The following is a 27,073-nucleotide window of genomic DNA, read 5'->3' on the forward strand; positions in this document are numbered from 1 at the left end:
ACGTTGTAGCTTTTATTACATGACTGATTAGAAGTCAAACATTTTAATATTTTTTTTGTATCACAAGAACAAAACCAAAACATTATTTTGAAAAAGCGCTTTCCTCATTCGAGACATATCTTGGTGAATGCCAGGTCAGATGTTTTGTAATTCCACATATATGAAATGACCCTTCCTATCTGACTAGTGACTGTGAAAACAGGCAGGGGATTCCTATTTCACACTGCACCCATGAGGAGTATAATAAATGATGTGCTTCAATGGAGGAGACTCAATCCACATTTCAATGGAAAAGAGGGAAAATCATGAAGTTCTCCTGTATTATTCAGAGAGATTGGCCACTCGTTTTCCCTAACCTTTCCAGAGATTTATAGCTGAAGACCTGCAATGCTTTTCAAACTGGAATTATGAAACATTAGAACATAAAAAGCACATTTACCAACTACATACAGGGCTTTTCTTTTTTTTCATTACAAAGTTAATTTTTGTGCGATTGCCAGAATAAAGATCACTCTGCACAGGAAAATGTGGTCCCATTCATCTATGAATGACATAATGAGCCATTTCTGTTTACGTGTTCCCAGAATGATGATGATGAGGATGATGATGATGATGATAGGAGCCTTCAAGGATGCCTTTCACCCCAGAACGATGAAATGACACTCAATGGTGGGAAAGACTCCCATCACACATCAGTCTTACATCACAGACATCCTCGACTCTGCCTGTCTACTGTGCATGCCCATCACGAAGATATAATAATGTGCAGTAGCAAAGAGTCTTTTCCATTGCCTGAAATTAGGAGTTTGTGCATCTCTGATAGTCTGCCATGTATGCCCATCATGTATCTACAGTGGGAGAGTCCACCACTGGATGGGTCGGGACACTGGAGTGCGGGGTGGGGACACTGTATGCCAGGACACCTAAAGGAAAGGGCACTAGGGGCTGGCATAGCTCAATTAATACTTTAGCCTTTCCACCCCAAAAGCAATGAAGGGCAGTGTATACTGTTGTGCACATAGCACAATTATTGTATCTCAATGGTTTTTATTAATTTATAAACATTTCAAGAAAACGTGAGCAACAAGACATACCCATGCAGGGGCTATCAAGTCCGCATAAAAATAAAGAAAACAGTGCTCTAACACCAACAGAGCAAAAGGTGTGCCCACGCAGGGGCTATCAATGGCACATAGATTACAAAAACAGTGATAGGATACGGACAGTAGCTCAAAAGGTAGCTATCCACCACCTCACAAAAAAACAAAAAAAAATAGAAAGGAAAGAGGAGTAGAAAAAGACAAGACCAGGAGTAGGGGTCCGGGAATGCCAATACAAACCCAGACTAGCCGGGGGAGCGTAGAAAAAGCATATGTCAACCACGGCTCCCATATTTTAAAACATTTCCGCTGGGTGTTGTAGAGATACTCAACATATATTCATTGAGCATCAGTGTGGTCATACGGTCTCTCATCCACCGAAAAAGGGACCGATGGGCTCTTCCAATGCCTGAGCAATTGTTCTAGTTGCCAACAAAAACAAGTAGGAAACCAACTTCTGCTGGGGAGCCAACAGGCCCGGTATGGGACAATGAAGCAAAGCGTAACGAGCATCCCGGCATACGAAGAAATGGAACGAAGTGAACAGGAGGCCAAATACACGAGACAAAAATCGAATCCGTTTCGGGGATGACCACGATATATGCAACACATCTCCATGATGACCGCAACCCTGAAAGCATCGATCATTGCAGGCAGTGTTCGCCTGGGCCAAATGAGCCGGGACCCAATACCAACGAAACAATACTTTGTAAGCCGCCTCCAATGTTGTTGTATTAAATGAACATTTAGCTATAAACAAACCAAGCCCTATTCCAGTCCTCCAGATCCACGACTGCCCTTAAGTTGCGCACTGGGCGACATATGAGAGAGAAGTATGCGTCAAAAGTCTGTTCAAAGCTGCGTAAAGAAGGGAAATAAGGCCTGGGGCACGAGACGCTGTTGACAAAGCTGTTCAAAGGTAGATTTCTGATATGGGAAAGCGGAAATGCTCCACAGTGAGCTCAGCCAGTGCCGCAGCTGAAGGTAATAGCACAAATATTGGAACAGAATATAATAATACTAATGAGATTTAGCAAGTTATGGAGGCTTGGTTGGTGATCAAGAGCAATGTGCTCTGCAACATACATAGGACAAAGACAACCCACATATCTGTAGCATTATTGTTTTGTATATATTTGCCATAGTAAAAGTCTTTATTATGGCAACATATAGTCCTTGTAAGTTTGGAGGGTCTTAGATCACACAATGTATTAAACATGAAAAGGGCTACAGAACATTTACGTCATGTTGCACACAGGTACATGGGGTTAGGCACACAGAGCTTCAAATATACGAAACAAAAAAGAAAAACTCCATCTCCTTGTTTGAGACATCCATTTGGCACCATAGTACACAGCTGTGTGATTTTATGCTGTAACGGCACTCTTAAAGTAAAATTAAATTAAAGGATACTTTTTTTGTCTTAAAATAAAAAAGATTGTATACCTACCTGCTCTGCTCAATGATATTTCTCTTTGGCAGTCCCCTGCCGGCGCTGTCTGCTTCTCCCTGCTCAGAGTGCCTCCTTAGCGTGCCAAGTGATAAAGGGCACCTGTGTGTCTGCATACTTTTGAGCTGGGCTGTGTGCATCAATAGACACACACACAGTGCCGGTAAGCCATGCCCCCTGCGCCCTTCTCACAGGAATTGTGAAGACCATGAAGAGCGGAGAGTGGTACTGCAGACAGGACAGCGCTGGAGCAGTGAGAAGTCAGGTTAAAGTGGTTCTAATGACTATAGGTTTTTTTACTTTCATGCATTCTATGCATAAAGGTAAAAAACCTGCTGTGTGCAGCTGCCCCCTAATAGTTACCTGAGCCCAATCGCAATCCAGCACTGTGCACAAGAACAGCAGCTCTCCCCCACCTCACTGGCTGAGACACAGCAGCAGAAGTCATTGGCTCCCACTGCTGTCATTCACAGCCAGTAAGAAGGGAGCAGGGGGCAGAGCTGAGCAGCACAGTGTGTGTCTTATAGACACATGGAGGTGGCTCGGGTGGAGGTAAACAATTGTAGCCCACATATTTTTCTCACAGTGTGTTTAATCTGCCCTCCTATCACATTCAAATTCATAAAAATTCCCATCAGAAAGATAAATGTTCAATGTACTGCCAACATAGTTCTTTGAGTAAACTATTCTTTAATTAGAAGGTCATGGCAACATAGATGTCATCAGCAACACTAAAAATGAATAATAACTGCTGAGAAAAATGAACTGTCTCAAGATGAACTCCAGGTTAGCATAAAATTGAACCTTGCAGTGGAGCCCCTCTCCCACACTGCAGGGGCTAAATACTTGTTTAAAGTGGTAGTAAACGCTCAATTGTGATTTTTATCTACAGGAATATAATAAAGCTTACCTGTAGATAAAATTAATATCTCCTAAACATTTCCCATTTAGGAGACATTCTAGTAGCCAGTGACGTCACTGGCGAATACCTGAGCAGTTCCTTCAGAGCTCTGTTCCACAGCCATGACTGCCGCGTGCATGAGTGGGAATGGTGTCACCGCAGCTCAGCCATTCAAGCGGCCGCAGTCCGCGAACCCGGGAGGAAGACCGGGTTAAGATGGAAACCTCTGCAGCAGTGACAGTGTGTCGCTGGAGGGCTTTGTTCTCAGGTAAGTCTTTCATAATATGCTAGTATGTGATGTATACTAGCACTTTATGCCTATACCTTGCAGGAGTTTTTGGGGTTTATTTACCTTTACTACTGCTTTAAGCTATCCATGCATATCTAGATTTCTCTTGTTCAGCTTGCGAGCTGAACAAGAGAAAATCAAGAGATTCCTCCATCTATATGGAGTAGGGAATCTGCACTGCCAGTTTTGTTGACCCATGTGGTGCCACTCAAAGCTAGAATTTTGGCCGATTCAGCAGGAATCAGCTAAAATTTGAGCCATGTATAGCCAGCAATAGTATTCCTTGCTCCTGCATGCCTCCATGCAAATGTACCTCTGAAGCAGCTCCTCTTCTTTGCTCAACCTGTCACAGTTCTCCAATTCCATTGTGTGCAATGGACCACATCTCAGGAACGTTGGAGCATGAGGAGAGAGAGCCGTCAGTGGAGCAAGAAATAATGTAATGATTGTGCTTATTCCTATCTCTTTAGACAAAAGGAATATTTAAATATGAATTCCAGGTATGAATATTTTTAGATAATTACACTGGTCCAGCTTGGACCAATACTACTCTGCATATACTATAGCTAGCCAACCCCCCTGGAAGACTGGAAATCACTGTAGAAGGTGCTGCTTCTCCTCTGATCTCCACTAGCTATAGGGTCCTGTGCCAAGCGGCTGTCCTACTCTTTACTGAACACAGGAGCATGCAGCCCCCTTGGCAAGGCTGCCATTCACGGAGTGCTTTGCATTTTATCAATGAATGCAAAGCTTTCTCTGATTGAAAGAGGTGGAGATTGTAATATCATCACATTACCTCGCCACCTTCAGAGAATTATTTTTATTATACAGGATTTATATAGCGCCAACAGTTTGCGCAGCGCTTTACAATATAAGGGAGACAGTACAATTACAATACATTTCAGTACGGAAGGAACGTGAGGGCCCTGCTTGTGGAGCTCACAATCTAAAAGGAAGGGGGAGGTGATACAAAAGGTGATAGCTGCAGGGGATGATCTGGTGGAGGTGATTCAAGTACAGTTCTTAGGTGGAGGTGGGGTAGGCTTCCCTGAAGAGGTGAGTTTTCAAAGATCGCCTAAAGGCAGACAAGGTGGGTGCTGACCGGACATGCTGTGGTAGGGAGTTCCAGAGGATGGGAGAGGCTCTGGAGAAGTCCTGGAGGCGAGGGTGGGAGGAGGTGATGAGGGAGCTAGAGAGGAAGATATCATGGGAGGAGCGGAGTGGGCAATTTGGGAGGTATCTGTGGATGAGGTTGGCGATGTAGCTAGGGGCAGTGTTGTGGATGGCTTTGTAAGCTGTGGTTAGTATTTTGAATTTTATACTTTGGGTTAGTGAAAGCCAGTGAAGGGATTGGCAGCGAGGGGCAGCAGTAGCTGATCGGTTGGTAAGGTGTATGAGTCTAGCAGCAGCATTCATAATAGACTGAAGGGGATAGCCTGTGTAACGGTAGACCAGTGAGGAAGGAGTTGCAGTAATCAAGGTGGGATATAACCTGGTGTGGATAAGTTGTTTTGTGGTGTCATTGGTCAGTAAGGGGCGGATTTTGGAAATGTTCCAGAATTTGAGGAGGCAGGATTTAGCCAGTGAGTGGATGTGGGGCCCAAAAGGAGAGGTCAGAGTCTAGGATTACGCCTAGCACCCTGACATGAGGGGAAGGACCAATGGTTGTGCTGTTGATCTTAATGGTAAGGTTGTGAGTGGGGGATCGGGGAGGAGGAAATATTACAAGCTCAGTTTTTGAAAGATTGAGTTTAAAGGTAGTGATGTGATATCCATGCGGATATGTCGCTTAGTAGATTTGTGATACGTGAGGAGATTGAGGGGATGAGCTGGGGAGTGGAGAGATAGATCTGGGTGTCATCAGCATAGAGGTGGTATTGGAAGCCATGGAAGGTTATCAGTTGGCCCAGGGAGGAGGTATAGAGAGAGAAAAGGAGGGGCCCAAGAACAGAACCTTGGGGTACCCCAACAGAAAGAGGAAGAGTTGTATGTGACACAAAGTGCGCTGAGAAAGGTAAGAGGAGAACCAGGAGAGAGCAGTGTCACGGAGGCTGATGAAGTGGAGTTTACTGAGGAGGAGCGGGTGGGCGACTATGTCAAAGGCAGCGGAAAGGTCGAGGAGTATGAGTATGGAGTAATGGCCGTTGGTTTTAGCAGTTAGTAGGTCATTAGTGAGTTTTAGTAGGGCAGTTTCTGTGGAATGTTGTGGGCGAAAGCCAGACTGTCGGGGATCAAGAAGGTTGTTGGCGGGGAGGTAGCAGTTCATACGGCTGTGAACAAGGCGCTCAAGAAGCTTGGAGGCAAACCGGAGCAGGGAGATGGGTCTTAAGTTATTCAGACAGGTGGGGTCCAGCGAGGGTTTTTTTGAGGATGGGGGTAACCAGTGCATGTTTGAGTGGGGAGGGAAAGGTGCCCATGGAGTTAGAGAGTTTAGGATAGAGCTGGAAGGAGGCTACAACAGTCGTGAGGGGACAGGATCCAGGGGACAGGTGGTGAAGTGGGCCTTGGAAAGGAGTTCGGTAACTTCCTTGGTGGTAACAGGGTCAAAAGCAGGAGAGTGTTGAGTTTGGTGTTGGGCCTGGTAAGTTGGTTAGAGGAGGAAGCTTGACACTGGAGATCTCATCACGAATTGTGTCGATCTTCTTCTTGAAGTGACTGGCAATCTGCTGTGCAGTAAGTAAGTTGGTGGGTGGAGGTAGTGGGGGGTGGAGTAAGGAATTGAGGAAAGAGAAGAGTTGACGAGGGTTGGATGAGAGGGTCTTGATGAGAGTGTTATAGTAGGTTTGCTTAGCAGCGTGGAGGCTGGAGTTGTATTTGAGAAGAGCGGATTTGTAGAGGGTAAAGTCTTTCAGGGATTTAGTTTTACGCCATGCTCGCTCAAGAGTGCGGCTGTGTCTCTTGAGACTTCTGGTGTCATCTGTTTGCCAGTGTTTTGACAGGCGAGGCCTGGTTCTGCGTGTAGAAAGAGCAAGAGCATCCAGGGAGCATGATAGATAGTTGTTGTAGGCAGATGTGGCCAGCTCTGGACAGACCAGGGGTTCAATTTCATCATAGAGGTGCTCAGTAGCGGAGTGGAGAAGGTCAGGGCTGAGGTGATGGAGGTTTCTACAGGTAATGGTTTGCTGGTTGGAGGCATGGGAGGTAGGAGGCAGGGAGAGTGTGAAGCTGATAAAGTTGTGATCAATGAGAGGAAAAGGGGTCTTAGAGAGGTTACAGGGTGTGCATTGTGGGTGAATACAAGGTCAAGGGTGTTGCCATTGGAGTGGGTGGTGGATTGTGACCATTGCATTAGGTTAAAAGAGGAAGTTAGGTTGAGTAGTTGAGAGGTAGCAGGGGTGTGAACATTGACTGGGATGTTAAAGTCATTGAGGATGATGGCAGGCACCTCAGAGGAGAGAAAGTACGGTAGCCATGCTGAAACGTCATCGAAGCGTGAAACTGGGCCCGGGGGCCGGTAGATGACTGCGATCCTCAGACAAACAGGAGAAAAGAGACAAATACAGTGCACTTCAAAAGAGCGGAGGGACAGAGACAGAGGGGCAGGTAAACCTGAAACGTGCTTTGTGGGGAAAGAAGAAGTCCGACTCCGCCCCCTTTTCGTCCGCTGGGTCTGGGCGAGTGAGTCCAGAGGAGGCTGCCATGGGAGAGGGTAGCCGAGGAGACAGAGTCGGAATCCTGGAGCCAGGTTTCAGTAATAGCAAGAAGGTTGAGGGAGTGGGAAAGGAAGAGGTCATTGATAGTAGAGAGTTTGTTAGAGGCTGAGTGGGCATTCCAGAGGGCACATAGGAGGGAGGGGTTGGTGCGTGGAAGCAGGGGAATTGAGATGAGAGAGTGAGGGTTGCAGCTGCGGCCAGAGAGGGGAGGTAGCTGCTTCTGTGGGTTGGAGTTTGATGATGAATGCTTTGCATTCATTGAGAAAATAAAAGCATTCTCTGACTGGCACCCATGCCAAACAGGCGACCTCCTCCATTCAGTAAGCAGCAGGGAAGCCACTTGCCACTGTACCTATAGGCTAATGTAAACCACTGTAGTAGCGATGCCTACTGCAGTGATTCTGTGATTGCTTAAAAAATGTTAGCTGGAGTTCACCTTTAATTATTTAGACAAATCCATTTAAATCTGCTAGTCCATCTACCATTACTCTCTCCCCAGACTGACAATGCTGCTGTCCCAAGGTGTCTCCGATCTTGTGGAGACACCCTAATACAGGAAGTGTGTTACTGGCAGGATCAACAGGTAAAACTATGATAGAAAAATAAAGAAATGCTGCCACCAAATTTAAGGATTTATAAACCACAATATATTATATATTTGATTTTGGTTTTACTAACACTTGAAGGGGGAATTTGAATATTACATTATCTTTAGACATTCAGTTCAAGGATATGCTGGACAGAAATGGCTGGTATTTAAAGTTCTTAGAATATTGTGAAAGCACTTCCCTAAAAACTGGTCATACTGTCTGCTATCCCCAAATAATCACTCAGCACAAAAGAGCAATTTAACCTGGATAAAGAGCAGACATGACAATTTATGGAGTCATGTGAGAGTCCATGGTCACATGACTCCTTTGTCTGATCCTACTAAATTCATTTACAATGAAATTAGGAACAGGAATTAGTTAACTCAGTTATATTACCATGTGCTGCATTTTGAGTCTATGAGTTAAAGCTGACAATACAAGTAGTGTGATTGCTTCATAACAGAAAATAGAAGTCACATGGCAGAATATGTCCTTGACCATTAATGAGTTCCTGGTCCACTGCAGGGTTCTCCACGTGACTATATGGACTATGAAAAACAGAGTATTTTACAGAGCATTTACTAAGTTTCAAACATCTTTCTTGCCCTAAATCAAAAGGCTACCATCAGAGGGAGTTTGGCACAGTGGCTTAGTGGATGCACTCCTGCCTTGCAGAACTGGGGTCCTTGGTTTGAATCTCAGGACACTACCTGCATGAAGTTTGCATGTTCTCCCTGTACTTATGTGTGTTTCCTCCAGGTACTCCACTTTCCTCCCAAACATCGAAGATATGCTGGTAGGTGAATTGGCTCCTGTCCAAATTGGCCTGTGTGAGGTAGCAACCTAAAGAAGGGTACACACATTTTAGCAGACCTCAGCTGACATTTGGACCACGTGTACAGCTGTCTTTCTGACAGAAGCCGGTCAAAAGCCGGTCAAAGAGGCATTCTGGAAAACCAGTTCAGTAGGAGAGATTGCTGTGCTAACATTGCTTTAACATCGCTGGGTTGAATGAAAAAAAAAATAAAAAAAAATGTGTGGATTTTCAGCTCCTGGAGGGTAGGGACTGCTATGAATGTATAATATGTAACAGCCTGTGTAATTTGTTGGCGCTATAGAAATACCTGTAAATAAATAATAAGAACAGTTTGACTACCTTCAAGTATCAGACACATCCAGCAATTCCTTAAATATGAGAAGTCACACTGGCCAATCATTCGTGCGTATAGCAAATCTGAAGTGTGTAACTGTTACCTAATTCAGCACTTTCAGCACCTAGCAAGCACCTCTAGATTCCAGCACATCAGGACTTTCCTCAGTGTCACACAGGGTGACTGTCCAGGTATTCTAAAATACATTTACATTCTGGGTCAGCTAGATCAGGAGACAGGCCCTGCTTATTCTCATTTCTCAAAGGATAAGTTCACCTTTAAAAAAAAATATAAATGCATATTTTTTTTCCCCAGGTAAAAAAAAAGTGCATTTACCTTTTTTTTTTTTGGCAGGAGCCTGGAAAGCATTGCACCAGCAGTCACCTAGATCACTTCAGGCTGGCCCCTTTTTCAGGTATAGTTAGAGTATCTCACAAAAGTGAGTCCACCCCTCCCATTTTTGTAAATATATCTTTTCATATGACAACACTGAAGAAATGACACTTTGCTACAATGTAAAGTAGTGAGTGTACAGCTTGTATAACAGTGTAAATTTGCTGTCCCCTCAAAATAACTCAGCAGCCATTAATGTCTAAACCACTGACAACAAAAGTGAGTACACCCCTAAGTGAAAATGTCCAAATTGGGTCCAAAGTGTCAATATTTTGTGTAGCCACCATTATTTTCCAGCACTGCCTTAACCCTCTTGGGCATGGAGTTCACCAGAGCTTCACAGGTTGCCAATGGAGTCCTCTTCCACTCCTCCATGATGACTTCACGGAGCTGGTGGATGTTAGAGACCTTGCGCTCCTCCACCTTCCGTTTGAGGATGCCCCACAGACGCTCAATAGGGTTTAGGTCTGGAGACATGCTTGGCCAGTCAATCACCTTTGCCCTCAGCTTCCTTAGCAAGGCAGTGGTAGTTTTGGAGATGTGTTTGGGGTCGTTATCATGTTGGACTACTGCCCTGCGGCCCAGTCTCCGAAGGGAGAGGGATCATGCTTTGCTTCAGTATGTCACAGCACATGTTGGCATTCATGGTTCCCTCAATGAACTGTAGCTCCCCAGTGCCGGCAGCCCCAGACCATGAAACTCCCACCACCATGCTTGACTGTAGGCAAGACACACTTGTCTTTGTACTCCTCACCTGGTTGCCGCCACACAAGCTTGACACCATCTGAACCAAATCAGTTTATCTTGGTCTCATCAGACCACAGGACATGGTTCCAGTAATCCATGTCCTTAGTCTGCTTGTCTTCAGCAAACTGTTTGTGGGCTTTCTTCTGCATCATCTTTAGAAGAGGCTTCCTTATGGCACGACAGTCATGCAGACCAATTTGATGCAGTATGCTCTGAGCACTGACAGGCTGACCCCCCACCCCTTCAACGTCTGCAGCAATGCTGGCAGCACTCATGCGTCTATTTCCCAAAGACAATCTCTGAATATGATGCTGAGCACATGCACTCAACTACTTTGGTTGACCATGGCGAGGCCTGTTCCGAGTGGAACCTGTCCTGTTAAACCGCTCTATGGTCGTGGCCACCGTGCTGCAGCTCAGTTTCAGGGTGTTGGCAATCTTTTTATAGCCTAGGCCATCTTTAAGTAGAGCAACAATTCTTTTTTTCAGATCAGAGTTCTTTGCCATGAGGTGCCATGTTGAACTTCCAGTGACCAGTGTGAGAGAGTGAGAGAGATAACACCAAGTTTAACACACCTGCTCCCCATTGACACATGAGACCTTGTAACACTAAGGAGCCACATGACTCCAGGGAGGGAAAATGGCTAATTGGGCCCAATTTGGGCATTTTCACTTAGGGGTGTACTCACTTTTGTTGTCAGCGGTTTAGACATTAATGGCTGTGTGTTGAGTTATTTTGAGGGAACAGCAAATTTACACCATTATACAAGCTGTACACTCACTTCTCAAAGTATAATTTCTTAAAGTGTTGTCACATGAAAAGATAGATAATATTTACAAAAATGTGAGGGGTGTACTCACTTCTGTGAGATACTGTATGTAAAACATTAAAAATAAGTGCCTATACTGTTTAAACCCAGTAGTAAACCCTGCACTGCACATGCTCAGTTGCTCTCTCTTTTTAGGCAGTGTGCCAAATTTGAAGAGGCCGATCTCCTAACAGCCTAAAGATTTACTGCTGTTCAGGGGCTCTGGGCTTCAGCAACATGGCATCCTCCAGCAAGAAGAAGCAGGAGCAATGCTGGAGGCAATTTACATCACACTTTCATTTTCATAGCATACATATTAATGTGGAATGTACAGTATGTTCCTTGCTAAAGAATATTATTTTTTTACCAAGTTCTTATGGGTAAAGTATCACTTTAACATTTCACCTTTCAAGAGCACACTTACTATTCCATCATTCCACACAGCTCCACTCATCCACTGAAAGCAAATAAAAATACGTCCCTCTATCCACATGACATTGATCATATCTATTGACTGAATCCACACTGTCATATAAGGAGGTGAAAGTCCTTAGACCAGTGTGAAGTCCAGCAAGTTAGCTTGAAGCTTATAGAGGGATTTGTTTTTGTTACTCCTAAAGGCTGATTCAAGGGAATGGTGAGTATATACTCCTGGGGAAGAGTGGTGGTAGTTGAGTGACCATGTTGCAAAGCAGAGAGTCACTTTAACCCTCACTATTGGCCATCAAGACTGCCTATCATAATAATGGGCCAATAGTGAAACTTAGAAGAAGGAACATGGTGGGCACCAAGTCCTTTTGGACACCCAGAGTGATTACGTGACACAAGGATCTGATGGCCAGAAACCTGTCAATCTACTGCTTAGTGCTTTGGATTATACAAGTTTAAGTTTCATACGGAGCCTGTGGGGAAAGGAAAGGGTGGGTGCATAGTATAGAAGAACATAATAAATAAGCAAGGTTCTCTAACCCATCTAATCACTATTTCCCTACAGAGCCTTGGCTGATTGTGTCTGCAGCTGGAAGGCCATCTAATGTCTCTGGACACATTAAAACCAAGCATATGAGGGCATGTGGCCATGAAAACTGACACTCTTATATGTCAAAGAGCTCTGCAGGCCTGACTATAGCAGAGAAACAACCTGTGCACAGGAACCCCCAAATACAGCCTTACCCATGATTGGCAGAACATACAGTACCTTAATTATATACCAGAAATATACCTCCCTATGAGTATACAAGAGCCAACATGGTGCAAATACTTTATCAATGTATTGGGGGAGCCATTCATCAGGACAAGCAGTGCCAATAAACATAAATGCATTTAATGTGATCTTGTTAAATCTACAGTGTAGCGTCACTGTAAAAATGATTTAAATTATTTCTGGAAATTGAAATAGTAACTTGAAAGCAGAACTACACTTCATCAGAGCAACATAAACCAAAAACTTCCCCATCCATCCATTTCTCCATGCTTTATTTTCCTGATAAATTACTTAGAAAAATACCTCCTAGCATTTCTGGTCATAGCCAAAATCCTGGAATCCAACTGCCTTAAAGTGGTAAAAAAAAATCCCCTGCAAGATAATGTGCTAGGAAGCACTGTATACTAGCACATTATGAAGGACTTGCCTTAAAATGAAGCCCTCCAGCAACATGCAGTCACTGCTGCAGAGGCTTCCATCTTCACACGGTCTTCCTTCCAGGTTCATGAGCTCTGGCCATCTGACTGGCCGAACCACAATGACGTCATGCGTGGGAGTCCCAGGCCACGGTACAGTGCTCTGAAGGAATGGCACGGGTATGCCACTTGCTGAGAGGCTGAGCCAGGTGCAACTCCAGACTCTGGGGTGGATCTCGACTCTGAAGTCGGGATCTTTCCCCAGCCTGGAACGGCTGAGTGGTGTCAGCTGATAGCAGGCTTCAGCCTGCTGTCAGCTGAAAACGGATCACAGGAGTTCAGAACAAACTGCACTCCTGTGATCCAGCCAAAAGAGCTCTAGCTGTACTTCTCTTTTAAAGGGATTTCAAATCCCCAGGTTTTTTAAAGCACTTTCAGCAGCTAGTTTGATCATGCAACTACTTTAACTTTTAATCCCTGCCTATGTTCCAGTTTAAACTTGAGCCATGACTACTGCCTCAGGTTTCCTGTTTAAAGGTGGCTCCTTTCACTTGCAGTGTCCTATGGAGCCACTCTTGCATGCAGGGACTGGAGATGTGTCTCCCTATGCTGTGTGCATCAAAGGAAACACACAGTCCCGTAGCCTAGAATGGCAAGGAACCCCTCTGCTCCTCCCATATCTACCCTTCTCCAAGCAACAGACTGCAAATGCTTGGGTAAGAATTTTAGCATGCTGTTTACTGGGGGGGGGGGGTGTTTAATTTTATTGAGTTCAATGTTCTAAGCTAAAGTACGCTGAGGATTGAATACTATGTTAATGCAAATTCCAAGTTGAGTCTTAGCTTGTTTTCTCCAATGCTACAGACACATGACAGGTTGACCTTAAAACCTTTTGTGATTCAATTATCAAACCATCAGAATGTGTTTTAAAGCACAGATAATACCAGACTTATGACATACTTGTGATGATACTGAACCACATTACAGGCCTGGAAAGAGAAATAACCCTTGGTGTTATCAGATTTCCTCCAGTCAAGCTGTGCTGGGAACTCCATGTGCACTCCTCTAATGATCAGACTTCTGCCAACCCCCCCCCCCCCCGCCCCCTTACTTTCCTGACCTGCTGGGCTGCATGCTCGGATAAGGGTCTGGTATGGAGTTTGGGGGGGACCACTACGCCATTTTTTTTTAAATTTTGGCATGGGAGTTCCGCTTAATATCCATACCAGACCCGAAGGGCTTGGTATGGATGGGAGGGGGGACCCCCTGCTGTTTTTTAACTTATTTTTTTAATTGCCAGCTGGCCCCACCTCTTACATATTTAAGAACTGTCAAGCCACCTCAGAGGCAAACAGCTGGAAGCCATCGTCAGAAGCGGAGCCTTTTTTTCTCTTAATTCTTTTTTCGGGTCGGCAGCGGGCATCATGATTGACGTTGGATCTACTGTGGGGGACATTCTTCTAGTTTTTCTTCTTTTAATAAAAGGACTTGTCAGAGACAGTGTCCTGTCTTTTTTTCACACTACACTTTTTGTTTTTTGTAAATGAGTAGAGGTACCATGTACCCCATACTCATTCATATGGGGGGGGGGCTGGTTAAAGGGGGCTTCCAGACTCTGATTAGTCCAGGGTTGTGGGGAAGAGGCCCTTGTCCCCATCAACATGGGGACAAGGTGCTTTGGAGGGGGGCATGTGGCCTGTTGAGGGCATGTGGCCTGATATAGCTCAGGCGCTCGTTTGCCCCCACCCTCCCTTTTTCCTGACCTGCCGGTCTGCATGCTCAGATAAGGGTCAGGAATGGATTTTGGGGGGGATCCCCACACCATTTTTTTTTTTTAATTTTGGCGTGGGAGTTGCCCTCAAAATCCATACCAGATCCGAAGGGCTTGGTATGGATGGGAGGGGCGACCCCACCCTTATTTTTATTTATTATGGCGCCGGTTTAAATGTAAAATTACCGCTTTTTTTTTTTTCTTCACTATAGCTTAGAAATTCAGTTGTCACCTTCCCCCTAGCTAAAAGAAAAAATGTTTTCTTTTAGTTTATATTTCCCTGAGTTAAGAGAAACAATGTTTCCTATTAGTTTCTTAAAAGATACAAAGTTTCCGCTAACTCCGGGGAAAGTGGCAGCTAATTAAGTGAGCTATAGTGAAAAAAAAAAAAAAAAGCCAGCAATTGCATTTAAAAATCAGCACTGACATACACTTCGTATTGCGAAAAAAATTCATAATAAATTTGTAAACCGAGGCATTATTTTTAATGGATTTCCATCTCGTAAACCGAAAATTACGTTTACGAAGGTGTTTGTAAACCGAGGTATTACTGTATAAGGGGAACTAATAACACCCCTTCCTTTCCCGACATTGTTAGGAGTGAACGAACAAAGCAGATCTAAATTCAATCACGAAAATCTCACAAAAGCTTTTACTTGCTAATGTAATTTCAAAAGCTGTTTTAATCTTTTTTAAATTTGCAGCCTTGTTCAGGTATTTCCTGTTATGTGGTGACAACCAGGTCAGGTATGTGGTGACTCCCAGTTGTGCTCCTGAGCTGTAACCTATCAAACATGCATCTCATGGAGACTAGAAGCTGATACACCTGGCACAGACATGGTCCACTGTAACTTCTCGAAAGCCAGTCCTGAGCAATGATGAGCAGCTGACAATGGAGAGAGTGCATGTAGACAGGAAGTGGCCGATAGAGGTTAGAGAAGATCAGCAGCACGGGCATGCAAAAAAGGACACATTAATGGGGAAAACAGTGATTTATAAAATAAATACATGGTAATTGTTTATGATGCACCATTCTACAGCAAACTACATATTATCCAATTCTAGGTGCAAGCTTTTAGGTCATCCTGTTACTTTGTCTGCCCCAAGCAAAGTACAGGGTTTTTTTAACCCTTTTGCTTCCACTGATGTACGTTGCATGGAGGTGACAGCGAGTGGTTTACACACAAGGGATACAAGTCGACTGCTGACTGTCAGATGGAAGCAAGAATTCTTTTACGCACCCCCATTATTATGTTCCCCCAGTGCTCCATGTATCCCAAATTCCGTGTGCCCATCAGTGCGCCCGGGACAAGCATGGTGGGTGCCACCAGGTAGAGGGGAGCGAGCCCACTGACATATGATTGATGTCTTTCCCTTTCTTTTACCGATTTGTTTTGTGCCTTACAATTAACTTGTATTTTTTACTGAAGTTTTGTGGGAATATCATGCCACATAAAAAAATTGGAACTACCACTGTTTTATTCTCTAGGGTCTTTGACTTCAGAAAATATATAATGTTTGGGGGTTTTGTGTAATCTTCAGGCCTAAAATGATTTTTTTTAATGTTGTGCAAAAAACGCAAAGAGGCTCTGGCAGCAAAGGGATAAAGGATAAGCCCGGCACTCCCCTTACCTGACAAGCACCCAATCAGTGCTTATTACACTGCATGGTGTCTCTCTGCCCCGCTAGTCCCCGAGTGCGGTGCTGGAGACAGGCAGGGAGGTGAGGAGATAAACAGAGTAATGTTAAAAATATTAAACATTTAAGTCACCATAAAAACCCTTTTGTTTTTAAAACATTCCTATTATCACCTCCGATTTAAATAGGATTTTGTTTAAAAAAAAAAAAAAATTATCTGGACAAGTAGATTGTCATGAGGGACAAAAGTAGATTGGGGCACCGATTTAGTCCCTTGGACAAGTAGTTTTTTCAAAAATGTCCACACCCCTGAGAGTTCACCTTTGAAAGGAAAGAACATCAATAGCAATCCCTTTAGTTATACCACGGACTGCAAGGAATAGTTCAATGAAAGCTTAGGGTATCTCTAAACGATACAGAATAGAAAGTCTGAGCACCACAAACCAAAAGCGCTATTTAATTTATTTCTAATATTCAAAGCAAACTCCACCATCCATCCATGTCTCCATGCTTTGTTTTGTTCAGAAAACATCCCCTAGCATTTCTGTCCATGGCCATCTTGAGTAAGGGCAGATGATTCATGTAGTATTTACTTCTTGGAATCTACCTGCCCTTAGCTCAGGCATGCAGGCAAGAGAGTGTACTTAGGTGAGAAAACCCCTCCTCCCCTCCTAAAAACTCCTGGAATGTGCGACATCATTTGCCTAGGCATGGAAACCAGGAAATAAAGAAATTTGAAAAAAAAAAAAAACAGTATAAAACAAGTAAATATAACTTCCTATCTCTTTACTGTTAGCAGCACAGGAATTCAAAATAGTCAATGTGGACTGAGAGAGTGAAGTTCCACTTTAAAAAGGAGTGCAGTTCTTTCAGTTGACAGCGGGCTAAAGCCAGTTGTTGGCTGACATCAGTCAGCTGGTCCAGGCTCAGGAAAGATCTTGACTTTAAAGTAAGAATCCACCCAGATGCCTGGATCAGCAGGTAAATCAGCACCTCCTCCACAGCCTGATGCTCCAGTAAGCACTGGAGAGGCAGAGCAGAGAATCGGTGACTCACAGTCACGGCTCTCTGCTCAGAGCAGTAGAGGAGAACTAAGTGATCGTGGTATTTGATCGCTCAGTGCAGAGCCGGAGGGGGATTGATGCTGCACCCACTTAAGGGAGTATAAATGCTTATTTCTTTCATAACTCGTACTTCTCTTTTAATACATTCACATCCATTTATAAGGGAATCCAAAGGAATTACAGTTTGCAAAGATGTCTCTGGAAAACACACGTAACTATGCTATCCAAGATGGCTTTCTTTTGAAATGCTGCCCAGGAAACTTCAAAAGCTTTGAAGGTATTTGCATAAATAGCACGACTGATCTAATATAATGGCCAAAAATTCATGTTAGAGTAATCTGCACCCCTATTGTGCAGCGTCACTTGGAATGAACAAGTCTATATAGGCAGTGTTAGCCCAAAGATCAATATCAACATATGGTCAATCCCAGGACTAGGACAGCTAGCAGTCCAAATCTACATTCAGCACAGGGCAGTATTGAAGCACAGCAGAGAGGCCTTAAAGCAGGGGTCCTCAAACTTTTTAAACAGGGGGACAATTTACGGACCTTCACACTGTTGGGGGGCCGGACTATAGTGTGAAAAAAAAATATGAACAAATTCCTATGCACGCTGCACATATTTTATTTGTAGTGCAAAAAACAGGAAAAACACAATAGAATATTTAAAATGCACTGTAACGCACTGGACACCGCAAAATACTGTACACTAACACACTGGACGCCGCCATGCACTGTACTCTGTAAGGCACTGGACACCGCCATGCACTGTACTCTGTAAGGCACTTTACACCGCCATGCACTGTACTCTGTAAGGCACTGGACACTGCAAAGCGACTTACACTAACAAACTGGACACCGCAAGGCACTGTACCTGGTGTGCTCTCCTCCTCACCTGTTGCTCCTCTGGCTGCAGCAGGTGAAATCCGGGCTTCCAGGCTGCCGCTTGCTGTGTCCTCGAGGCTGAGGACCCAGCAAGCGGCGTAACTATTTGCCATCCGGCACCATTTTTCTTTCCCCTTCAGCTGGCTGGATTAATGTCTTTGGTGGGCCCTATCCGGCCCGCGGGCCTTAGTTTGAGGACCCCTGACTTAAAGGATAAGCTCAGGTAAAAAAATGTGCATTCATTATTTTTGTTGCAGAAGCCTGTAAACCATTGCACCAGCGATCAGTAGATCGCTGGTGTCATGCAGGTCTCCTGCAGACCTGTCAGTATATCTGCTTGCCCGTACAATGACAGGAAGACTCAATGAACTACCACAGGGCTCCACAGCGCCGTGGTATTTCATAGAGAACTACAAGCCGACTAAGGCTGTCGGAACTTGTAGTTTCTCATTCAGAGGACTGTGAATTAGTGACCCGGCAGCGTTTTTTTTTTTTTTGTTTTGTTTTTTTTTACAGCTAGCAGGAGGAGAGGATCCCCCCCTAGCTGTCAAAGCAGGAGAGCGAGGGCTGGTCTATTCAGAACAGGTCATGTCACACCCTGAATGTGGGTGTAACATGTAATGACAGGTGAACTTATCCTTTAACCTGGCCACACACACACATACACATACAGTGGGGCAAAAAAGTATTTAGTCAGCCACCAATTGTGCAAGTTCTCCCACTTAAAAAGATGAGAGAGGCCTGTAATTGGCATCATAGGTAGACCTCAACTATGAGAGACAAAATGAGAAAAAAAATCCAGACAATCACATTGGCTGATTTGGAAAGAATTTATTTGCAAATTATGGTGGAAAATAAGTATTTGGTCACCTACAAACAAGCAAGATTTCTGGCTCTCACAGACCTGTACCTTCTTCTTTAAGTGGCTCCTCTGTCCTGCACTCATTACCTGTATCAATGGCACCTGTTTGAGGTAGTGGACAGGTGTCTTTTATACTGATAACAAGTTCAAACAGTCACACTCCAAACTCCACTATGGTGAAGACCAAAGAGCTGTCGAAGGACACCAGAAACAAAATTGTAGACCTGCACCAGGCTGGGAAGACTGAATCTGCAATAGGCAAGCAGCTTGGCGTGAACAAATCAACTGTGGGAGCAATAATTAGAAAATAAAAGACATACAAGACCACTGATAATCTCCCTTGATCTGGGGCCCACGCAAGATCTCACCCCCAAAATGATCACAAGAACGGTGAGCAAAAATCCCAGGACCACATGGGGGGACCTAGTGAATGACCTGCAGAGAGCTGGGACCAACGTAACAAAGGCTACCATCAGTAACACACTACGCCGCCAGGGACTCAGATCCTGCAGTGCCAGACGTGTCCCCCTGCTTAAACAGTACATGTCCAGGCCCGTCTGAAGTTTGCTAGAGAGCATTTGGATGATCCAGAAGAGGATTGGGAGAATGTCATATGGTCAGATGAAACCAAAATAGAACTGTTTGGTGGAAACACAACTCGTCGTGTTTGGAGGAGAGAGAATGCTGAGTTGCATCCAAAGAACACCATACCTACTGTGAAGCATGGGGGTGGCAACATCATGCTTTGGGGCTGTTTCTCCACAAAGGGACCAGGATGACTGATCCATGTACAGGACAGAATGAATGGGGCCATGTATCGTGAGATTTTGAGTGCAAACCTCCTTCCATCAGCAAGGGCATTGAAGATGAAACGTGGCTGGGTCTTCCAACATGACAATGATCCCAAACATACCGCCCGGGCAATTAAGGAGTGGCTTCGTAAGAAGCATTTCAAGGTCCTAGAGTGGCCTAGCCAGTCTCCAGATCTCAACCCCACAGAAAACCTTTGGAGGGAGTTGAAAGTCCGTGTTGCCCAGCGACAGCCCCAAAACATCACTGCTCTAGAGGAGATCTGCATGGAGGAATGGGCCAACATACCAGCAACAGTGTGTGCCAACCATGTGAAGACTTACAGGAAACGTTTGACCTCTGTCATTGCCAACAAAGGATATATAACAAATATTGAGATGAACTTTTGATATTGACCAAATACTTATTTTCCACCATAATTTGCAAATAAATTCTTTCCAAAATCAGCCAATGTGATTGTCTGGATTTATTTTCTCATTTTGTATCTCATAGTAGAGGTCTACCTATGATGCCAATTACAGGCCTCTCTCGTCTTAAGTGGGAGAACTTGCACAATTGGTGGCTGACTAAATACTTTTTTGCCCCACTGTATATAACAATCTACCAGATTCCTTCATTCACATTAAAGAGCATAGACAAACGAATCTCCTGCTGCGGCTATTGTATTTTGACAGTCGGCTGTGGCAGGACAGGACCGAAAGCTGTACTATAACACTAATAACTCAAGTGCACTGAATTAGGTCTGCAGTATAAGATGGTAGATTGTCATATTAGAGCAGTGGTTATCAATATGCCTATCTCTGGTACAATAAAGACATTTTAAATCCCAAGCGACCTTGTAGTAATCTATTCCCTCACTTTTTATATTACAATAATGGTAGTGAGGTTGCACCTCATGGTGTCACCCGATTTTCCATATCACCCATATAACAAGTTCACCAACTTGGCAGCAAACAGATGAATACAGTAACTTTTAAATATATGTGTCCTTCATAAACTCATTGTTCCAGAACCCTTACCCGAACAATTAAAAGAGAACTGAAAGCAGTGTTCAGTTTAAGGGCCCATCTGCATTGTAAAGCATCCTTGTTAGCCTGCAGTCATATGCATTTCTCTGCATGTACAGTATCTCCCAGAAGTGAGTTCACCCCTCACATTTGTTTAAATATTTTATTCTATCTTTTCAGGTGACAACACTGAAGAAATGACACTTTGCTACAATATAAAGTAGTGAGTGTACATCTTGTATAACAGTGTAAATTTGCTGTCCCCTCAAAATAACTCAACACACAGCCATTAATGTCTACACTGCTGCCAACAAAAGTGAGTAAACCCGTAAGTGAAAATGTCCAAATTGGGCCCAATTAGCCATTTTCCCTCCCCGGTGTCATGTAACTCGTTAGTGTTACAAGGTCTTAGGTGTGAATGGGGAGAAGGTATGTTAACTTTGGTGTTATAGCTCTCACTCTCTCATACTGGTCACTGGAAGTTCAACATGGAACCTCATGGCAAAGAACTTCCTGAGGATCTGAAAAAAAAGAAGAATGGTTGCTCTACATAAAGATATAATACATACAGTTCTCTCACCTCGTCGGTAATGCTCGGCAATCACCGATTAATCACCGGCTGGGACCCGGTGATTGACAGCCGAGAAGCGAATAGCGGCATGGGAAGGGTGCATGTGCCCCCTACCCAGAAATGCAAATACACGTATGTATACACATGTGATTTTGCGCACCCCTGCCACCCTGTAGCAGTATATCTGTTATAGGGCGGTGGGAAACATCTGTTTAGCAATGGACGGTGTGTATGCACAGTTACCAATGCTCATCTCAGAGAGCACAGCCCAGCTCTCAATCCACTATTAATTATAATGGCTTAGTAGAATACACTCAATTCCATTGGGTTCTTTAACTAAAACTGGAGCTTACAAAATCTGGTGCAGTTCTGCTTAGAAACCAATCAGCTTCCAGGTTTTATTGTCAAAGCTAAGTTAAACAAGCTGGAGTTAGAAGCCGATTGGTTACTATGCACAGCTGCAACAGATTTAGTAACTCTCACCAACGCATGACTGTGCACATCAACTCAATTATATCAGAATAAATGAGTCACTTTCCCAGGCAAAGTGAGGAAGGGCTCCAGGAAGAGATGTCCATTCTTTTGCTCAAATGGACAAAATCCCTTTAGTTTAATGGGCTGCACACAAAATAGGACGCTAACAAGTATTTTCAGAATGTAATTCAGTGCAGTGAAAGTATCACCTCATATACCTTCACAGTTCAGATATTATTTCAGATGAAGCATTCAAAAGGTGATAAGAATCAAGCTGTAATCATATTTATTCTAATATCACTTAAACAGATTTTAGGGTCGTTATTTTATTGATAATAAATTGCCTATTGAATCCCACATACTGTTTATTTTTTCTACTGTTGATTTTATTGTTTAAAGTTTTGGTGCTACTGAGAACTAGTAGTGGTACAGCACCACAGCAATGGGTTACCTGTACATACTTGTTTTGTCTCTTTGTTTCCCCCTCCTGTTTAGTGCTAGGTAGGATAGTTTTCAGATAGAACCTCCCTTCTTCAGGTCTCCTTTGTATAGTTGTTAGCTTCATAGCAGACCCTGGGCTGGAAAAGTCACTGTCTTTTTAAACGTCAAATCCTCCATACTGTACTTGAGAAGTAAAATTTCACTGGATTCAACTTCCGTAGCTTATCAGAAAGCTATGCTGTCTGTGGAGGCTGTTGAATCAGCATGTGATCGTACTTTCCACTCTCAACTAGGGTTCCATGGAATCCTGGGGTTCCTTCAGAGGTTTCTATGGGTTCCTTGAGTTGAAACAGATTGGTTGTGCCTGCATAGTTCAAGGACCGTGCCACTAGACACTTATTTTTGTCGCCGTCTTTAAGGGTGGCAATCTGACCACCATGGGAACACTTGCATTCTCTCTCCTGATCATAAATGTTATGGATATATTCCCTGAGAAAAGTAGGGTTTCCCTGAGACCTGAAAATTATTTTCAGTGTTCCTCTGGGGTAAAAATGTTGAGAAAGGCAGGTCTTGACAGATTGAGGTCTATGAAGGTATGTCAATGCATAAAGGGTCATTGACAAAGAACAATGAGTGTAAACAAGTAGCTGTGGGCTTAAAGTGATACTAAAGCTTCCTTTTTATTTAACCTCTTCACGCAGATGAGCACGCAAATGTGCGGCCGCTCGGCGTCTGGGCCTTGACGCTGAGCAGCTGCACATTAAAAAAAAACATATGTGCTGAGAGCGTGCATCTTGCGCGCTCCCAGCACACGTCTGGTACTTACAAAAAGGTCCGGATCTCCTCTTCTGATTGGGTCTTTTCCCGATCATGTGACCGCCGTGACAGCGAATCACGGCGGTCACATGACCCTAAAACCCTGCCCGCCTTCCAGCTTCTGAAACTCTTAAAGGGCTGGGAGGTGCTGGCACCAAGAGGTTAATTAAAATAACAAACATGTTCTACTTACCAGCTCTGTGTAATGGCTTTTCAGACAGCAGCCCAGATCCAGATATTGGGGGGGCTGGGGGAAACTGCACGTAAAACTTTTAATGCAATGAGTGCACTAAGGTATAGACAATACACCCTTTATCTTTACAACCGCTTTAATTAATAACAAAAATGTTTTGGCTGGAGTTCCTCTTATGTAGTAAACCTGGGCAATTCAAACTAAGCATATGGTTACCTTCAGTGAAAACTGCAATCCAAAACAATCAATAGATCCACAGATATAGGTGGCTTTAACTGCAAAGCTAATCATGACTGATCCTGCAAAAAGTGCAGCTGAGCCCCACTTCTCCCACTTCCCAGTTGCTCATTTAAGCCTAGCACACACTACTAGTTTTCTTTCCCGTTCAACCCATCGGGTGTTAGTACTATGATCTCCCCTGCTGTGCTATTGTGTTCTAACAGGGGGGGGGGTGTGGACCCTGCCAGAACACTGGTCAGAGCTCTCTGCCGTTGCCTGGTGCGGATCGGCAGACCTTTTTCAGTCATGCCATACATGTGGGCCGAATGTCAGCCGATTTCTATTGAACCGGTCGGTGCCGCCCGATATTCAGCCCATGTGTATTAGGCTTTAGGCTGTCTTTCACATTAAGGGCTCACGTACACTGCAGCTGATAAACTCACGTTTAGGAACTGTTCAGCGTTTTTTTCAGCAGCCCCTGAATTCTCCCTAATGTTTTCCTATGTGTCCATGTACACATCTTCATTTACCGTCGTTTACAGGCAGTTGAGTTTACAGTCTTTTTTTGAATGCAGAAAACTTGCGTTCAGCAGTCGATTTTATCAGCGTTTCAAAACACAAAATGCTTGTAAAGGTGACTAAACGCGTTTATAAGCGTTTGCTGTGAAAAATTTTGTTTTAACTCTTTCAGTTCCCGATGCTGTCCAGACCCTTTTTTTATCATGAAAAATGCATGGAAAGCGTTTTCAAGGTACTCAAATGGACAAAAAACACTGAACACAGGATGTTCCACATTGATGTCACACATTGTAATGATCAATTCACACCTCAGACCTCTCCCACCCTTGGAAACAAAATATATGTTTAATGACCATTCACACCTCAAATTCCTCATGAAGACCCCCTCCCAGGTGGCCTTCATGACTCACTCCACCAGACACCTTTCCTACCCTTGGAAGCAAAATAAATGTTAATGAGCAACTCAAAGCTAAGCTAATCTCAACACATACTGCTGTCTCTGCTTCTACTCTGTATTTCTCTGAAACAGTCTGAAATAGTTAATAATTTACCACTTTTCAATGCATTCTGGGCATTTGGGAGGTTCTCCTGTGCTTATCTTTAAAAAAGGCTTCTAAATCTCCTAGATTGTAAGCTCCAAGGAGCAGGGCCCCCCTATCCCTCTTGTATTGAACTGTATAGTTGCTGTATTGTCTTCCGTTATATTGTAAAGCGCTGAGCAAACTGTTGGCGCTATATAAATCCTGTATAATAATAATAATAATAAATGCAAACACACATAAACGGGCATAAATGGGTTATTCAAACGTGGCTAAAAAGAGTTTTTTTTAACCTACGTTTTCCAGCAGTCAGTTTTTATTGTTCAGAGTGTCCCGTGTACATGGGGCCTAAAGGACTAAAAGACAGACTTGGGGAACGGAACAAGTTCAACATTTACAAGAAATGTCAAAAACTGCACATCATTTCAGATTACTATCTCTAGATCTACTGGTCATTTTTACATGTGATTTTCACTGCTGCATTTGCAATTTTCATGCCTTTCTCAAACTGAATTTCTTAACTCTTGCAACAAGTTAAAGACGCTTGCTATTGTGGGCATTCAGAAGGGTGGAGGAGCAAGGACCTCCGGCAGGGGACCCAAAAAGAAGAGGCTGCACAGAGCAGGTAAGTATAAGATTTTTTTTTTTTTAATTACTACCTTTAGAACCACTTTAACAATAGGCAAAGTATGTATATGCAATCAACAAACAACTCTTGTGTATACATTATTTGGAATCACATATGTATTACAAATAAATGACAGTTTAAGAGATACAAATTATACTCACACTCAAGTCTGAAACTCTAGGTGTTTCTATCATTGGCATATCCGTGCAGTTTCTTAGTTTGTATATCCAATAGTGTTTCGCTGTACAAATAAAATTCCAAGGAAGTGAGGAACCCACCCCAAGCAGGAAAAATATAATATAAGTTCCATTAAAGTGGTCCACAGGCTTGACGCCATAATAATGGTTTACTTTGTTCTCCTCCAGAAGAGAGACCTCCTCATCTGAATGACCAGCATCCGAAGGCCTATAACCGTCATTTGTGCTGCCTAAAGGCTCCTCCAACACTGTAAATAGAGATGAGAAATGAATTACACCAAATCAATGCATCACGTTACATAATCATAGGCAGCGACTGAAATAATAAAATAAGCAAAAGGCCTACACATTTTATTACTCTCAATGTGGTAAATAACCTTTTTGAGGCAGAAATGAAGCATTGTAAATTTAATGTATCCGCTAACAATCCATTTCCATATCATTAACCTCTGGCGGTTACTGCAGCAGTACGATTCTTATAAAAAGGTTGTAATACATTGCAAAGAATTTCACCCATTAAACAAGTCATAGGAAAGTAGAAACTGTACATTGCATTCTGATCATTTAAAGAGAACCTGTCACCAAGTAGGGTTACATTAAAGTGGTTGTAAACTTCATGAAATATGAACAAAACATAGCCCTCAAAGTGTGTCTCAATCCAGAGCACTAAATGTCATTTCTGTCTGCTTGTTTCTCTAGACTTCTGACAAATACTACTGACACCAAGAGCTAAAAGTGAAGGGAAAGGGAACCAGCACACAGCCTATGATTGACATCCTCAGCTCTGTTCTTGTTTGCTGTGCGAAGGGGGACAAGTCCCTTTCTTCCAATCAGCTCTCCTCACTGAGCTCTGCAGAGTGTAAATTCAGCTACCCACCCCTTGCTTTCTGCACTTCAGACAAGCTGTATATATTCTGCACTTTGATGGGCTGTAGAGAAGAGAAAACTACAGGTACAACTTGTTATTTGCTTCATCTCTGTGTATCACCAGAGGCCAGTCACTTCACTAGGTATATATAAGGGTTTACAACCGCTTTAAGTTAAACTGTTCCAGCATGAGTCGAACCTTCTGTAAGGTCATGTGTTTTTTTGGGTGAACTTTGAGCTGATTAAAGTAAGTACCAAGCATTTCTCAATTCCTCTTTCTGTGAGGATCTACTGCTGACAAACAATAAGGGTAAAATAACTATTAAAATGAAGTCCACCCAAAACTTCAATAACAGGTTTGATCGCCTTTCAATTCCTTATACATTTTTCATCAACTCCAAAAAAAAAAAAAAAAAAAAAAAAAAAAAAAGAAGGACATACTTCACTTACAGGATACTTCAAAACATCAGTAACATTTCATTAAGTTTTATTGGCCACACCATGGTACGAGGCAGTGGATTGTGGTGCGCTGGAAATAAAGTATTGCATGCTGTGGCTTGTTTCAGAGCACACCACCGCAATGCAGTGGTGTGAACTGGTCAGGTATGAGACAAGGCATTTTACCTGGTCTTCCAGTGGCACTGCACTGGAAATACCATCCAATGCAGTCCTACTGCACCTGGTGTGAATAGGCAAAAGGAAACCACAAATGGGAACATGTAGGCTGTGATCACTGACCGCTTCTTCTAAAAATACTCGTTTTCTGGCTTTCATACCCACTTAGCAAATAGTAGTAAATAGTGCAAACACTGCTGTGCAAGTTTAGTCCTTGTGGTGGTCAATATGTACAGCATACATTATATATTATTAC

The 27,073-nt window shown here is 43.4% G+C and overlaps 1 protein-coding gene across 2 annotated transcripts in view; it reads right to left on the bottom strand.

Annotated features, from left to right (window-relative positions):
* The window catches only part of SLC29A3 (solute carrier family 29 member 3), a 99,689-nt gene that overhangs the window by 58,252 nt on the left and 14,364 nt on the right, over positions 1 to 27,073 (bottom strand). For both annotated transcript variants that reach the window (XM_089677101.1, XM_089677100.1), the window contains exon 2: positions 25,300 to 25,583. In XM_089677101.1, the coding sequence (XP_089533227.1) occupies positions 25,300 to 25,583 (284 nt within the window). The remainder of the gene's footprint in view (positions 1 to 25,299; positions 25,584 to 27,073) is intronic.

This window comes from Staurois parvus, unplaced genomic scaffold (assembly GCF_062004578.1).
Source record: "Staurois parvus isolate SC_StPar_1 unplaced genomic scaffold, SC_StPar_1.0 ptg000177l, whole genome shotgun sequence".
Lineage (NCBI taxonomy): Eukaryota > Metazoa > Chordata > Amphibia > Anura > Ranidae > Staurois > Staurois parvus.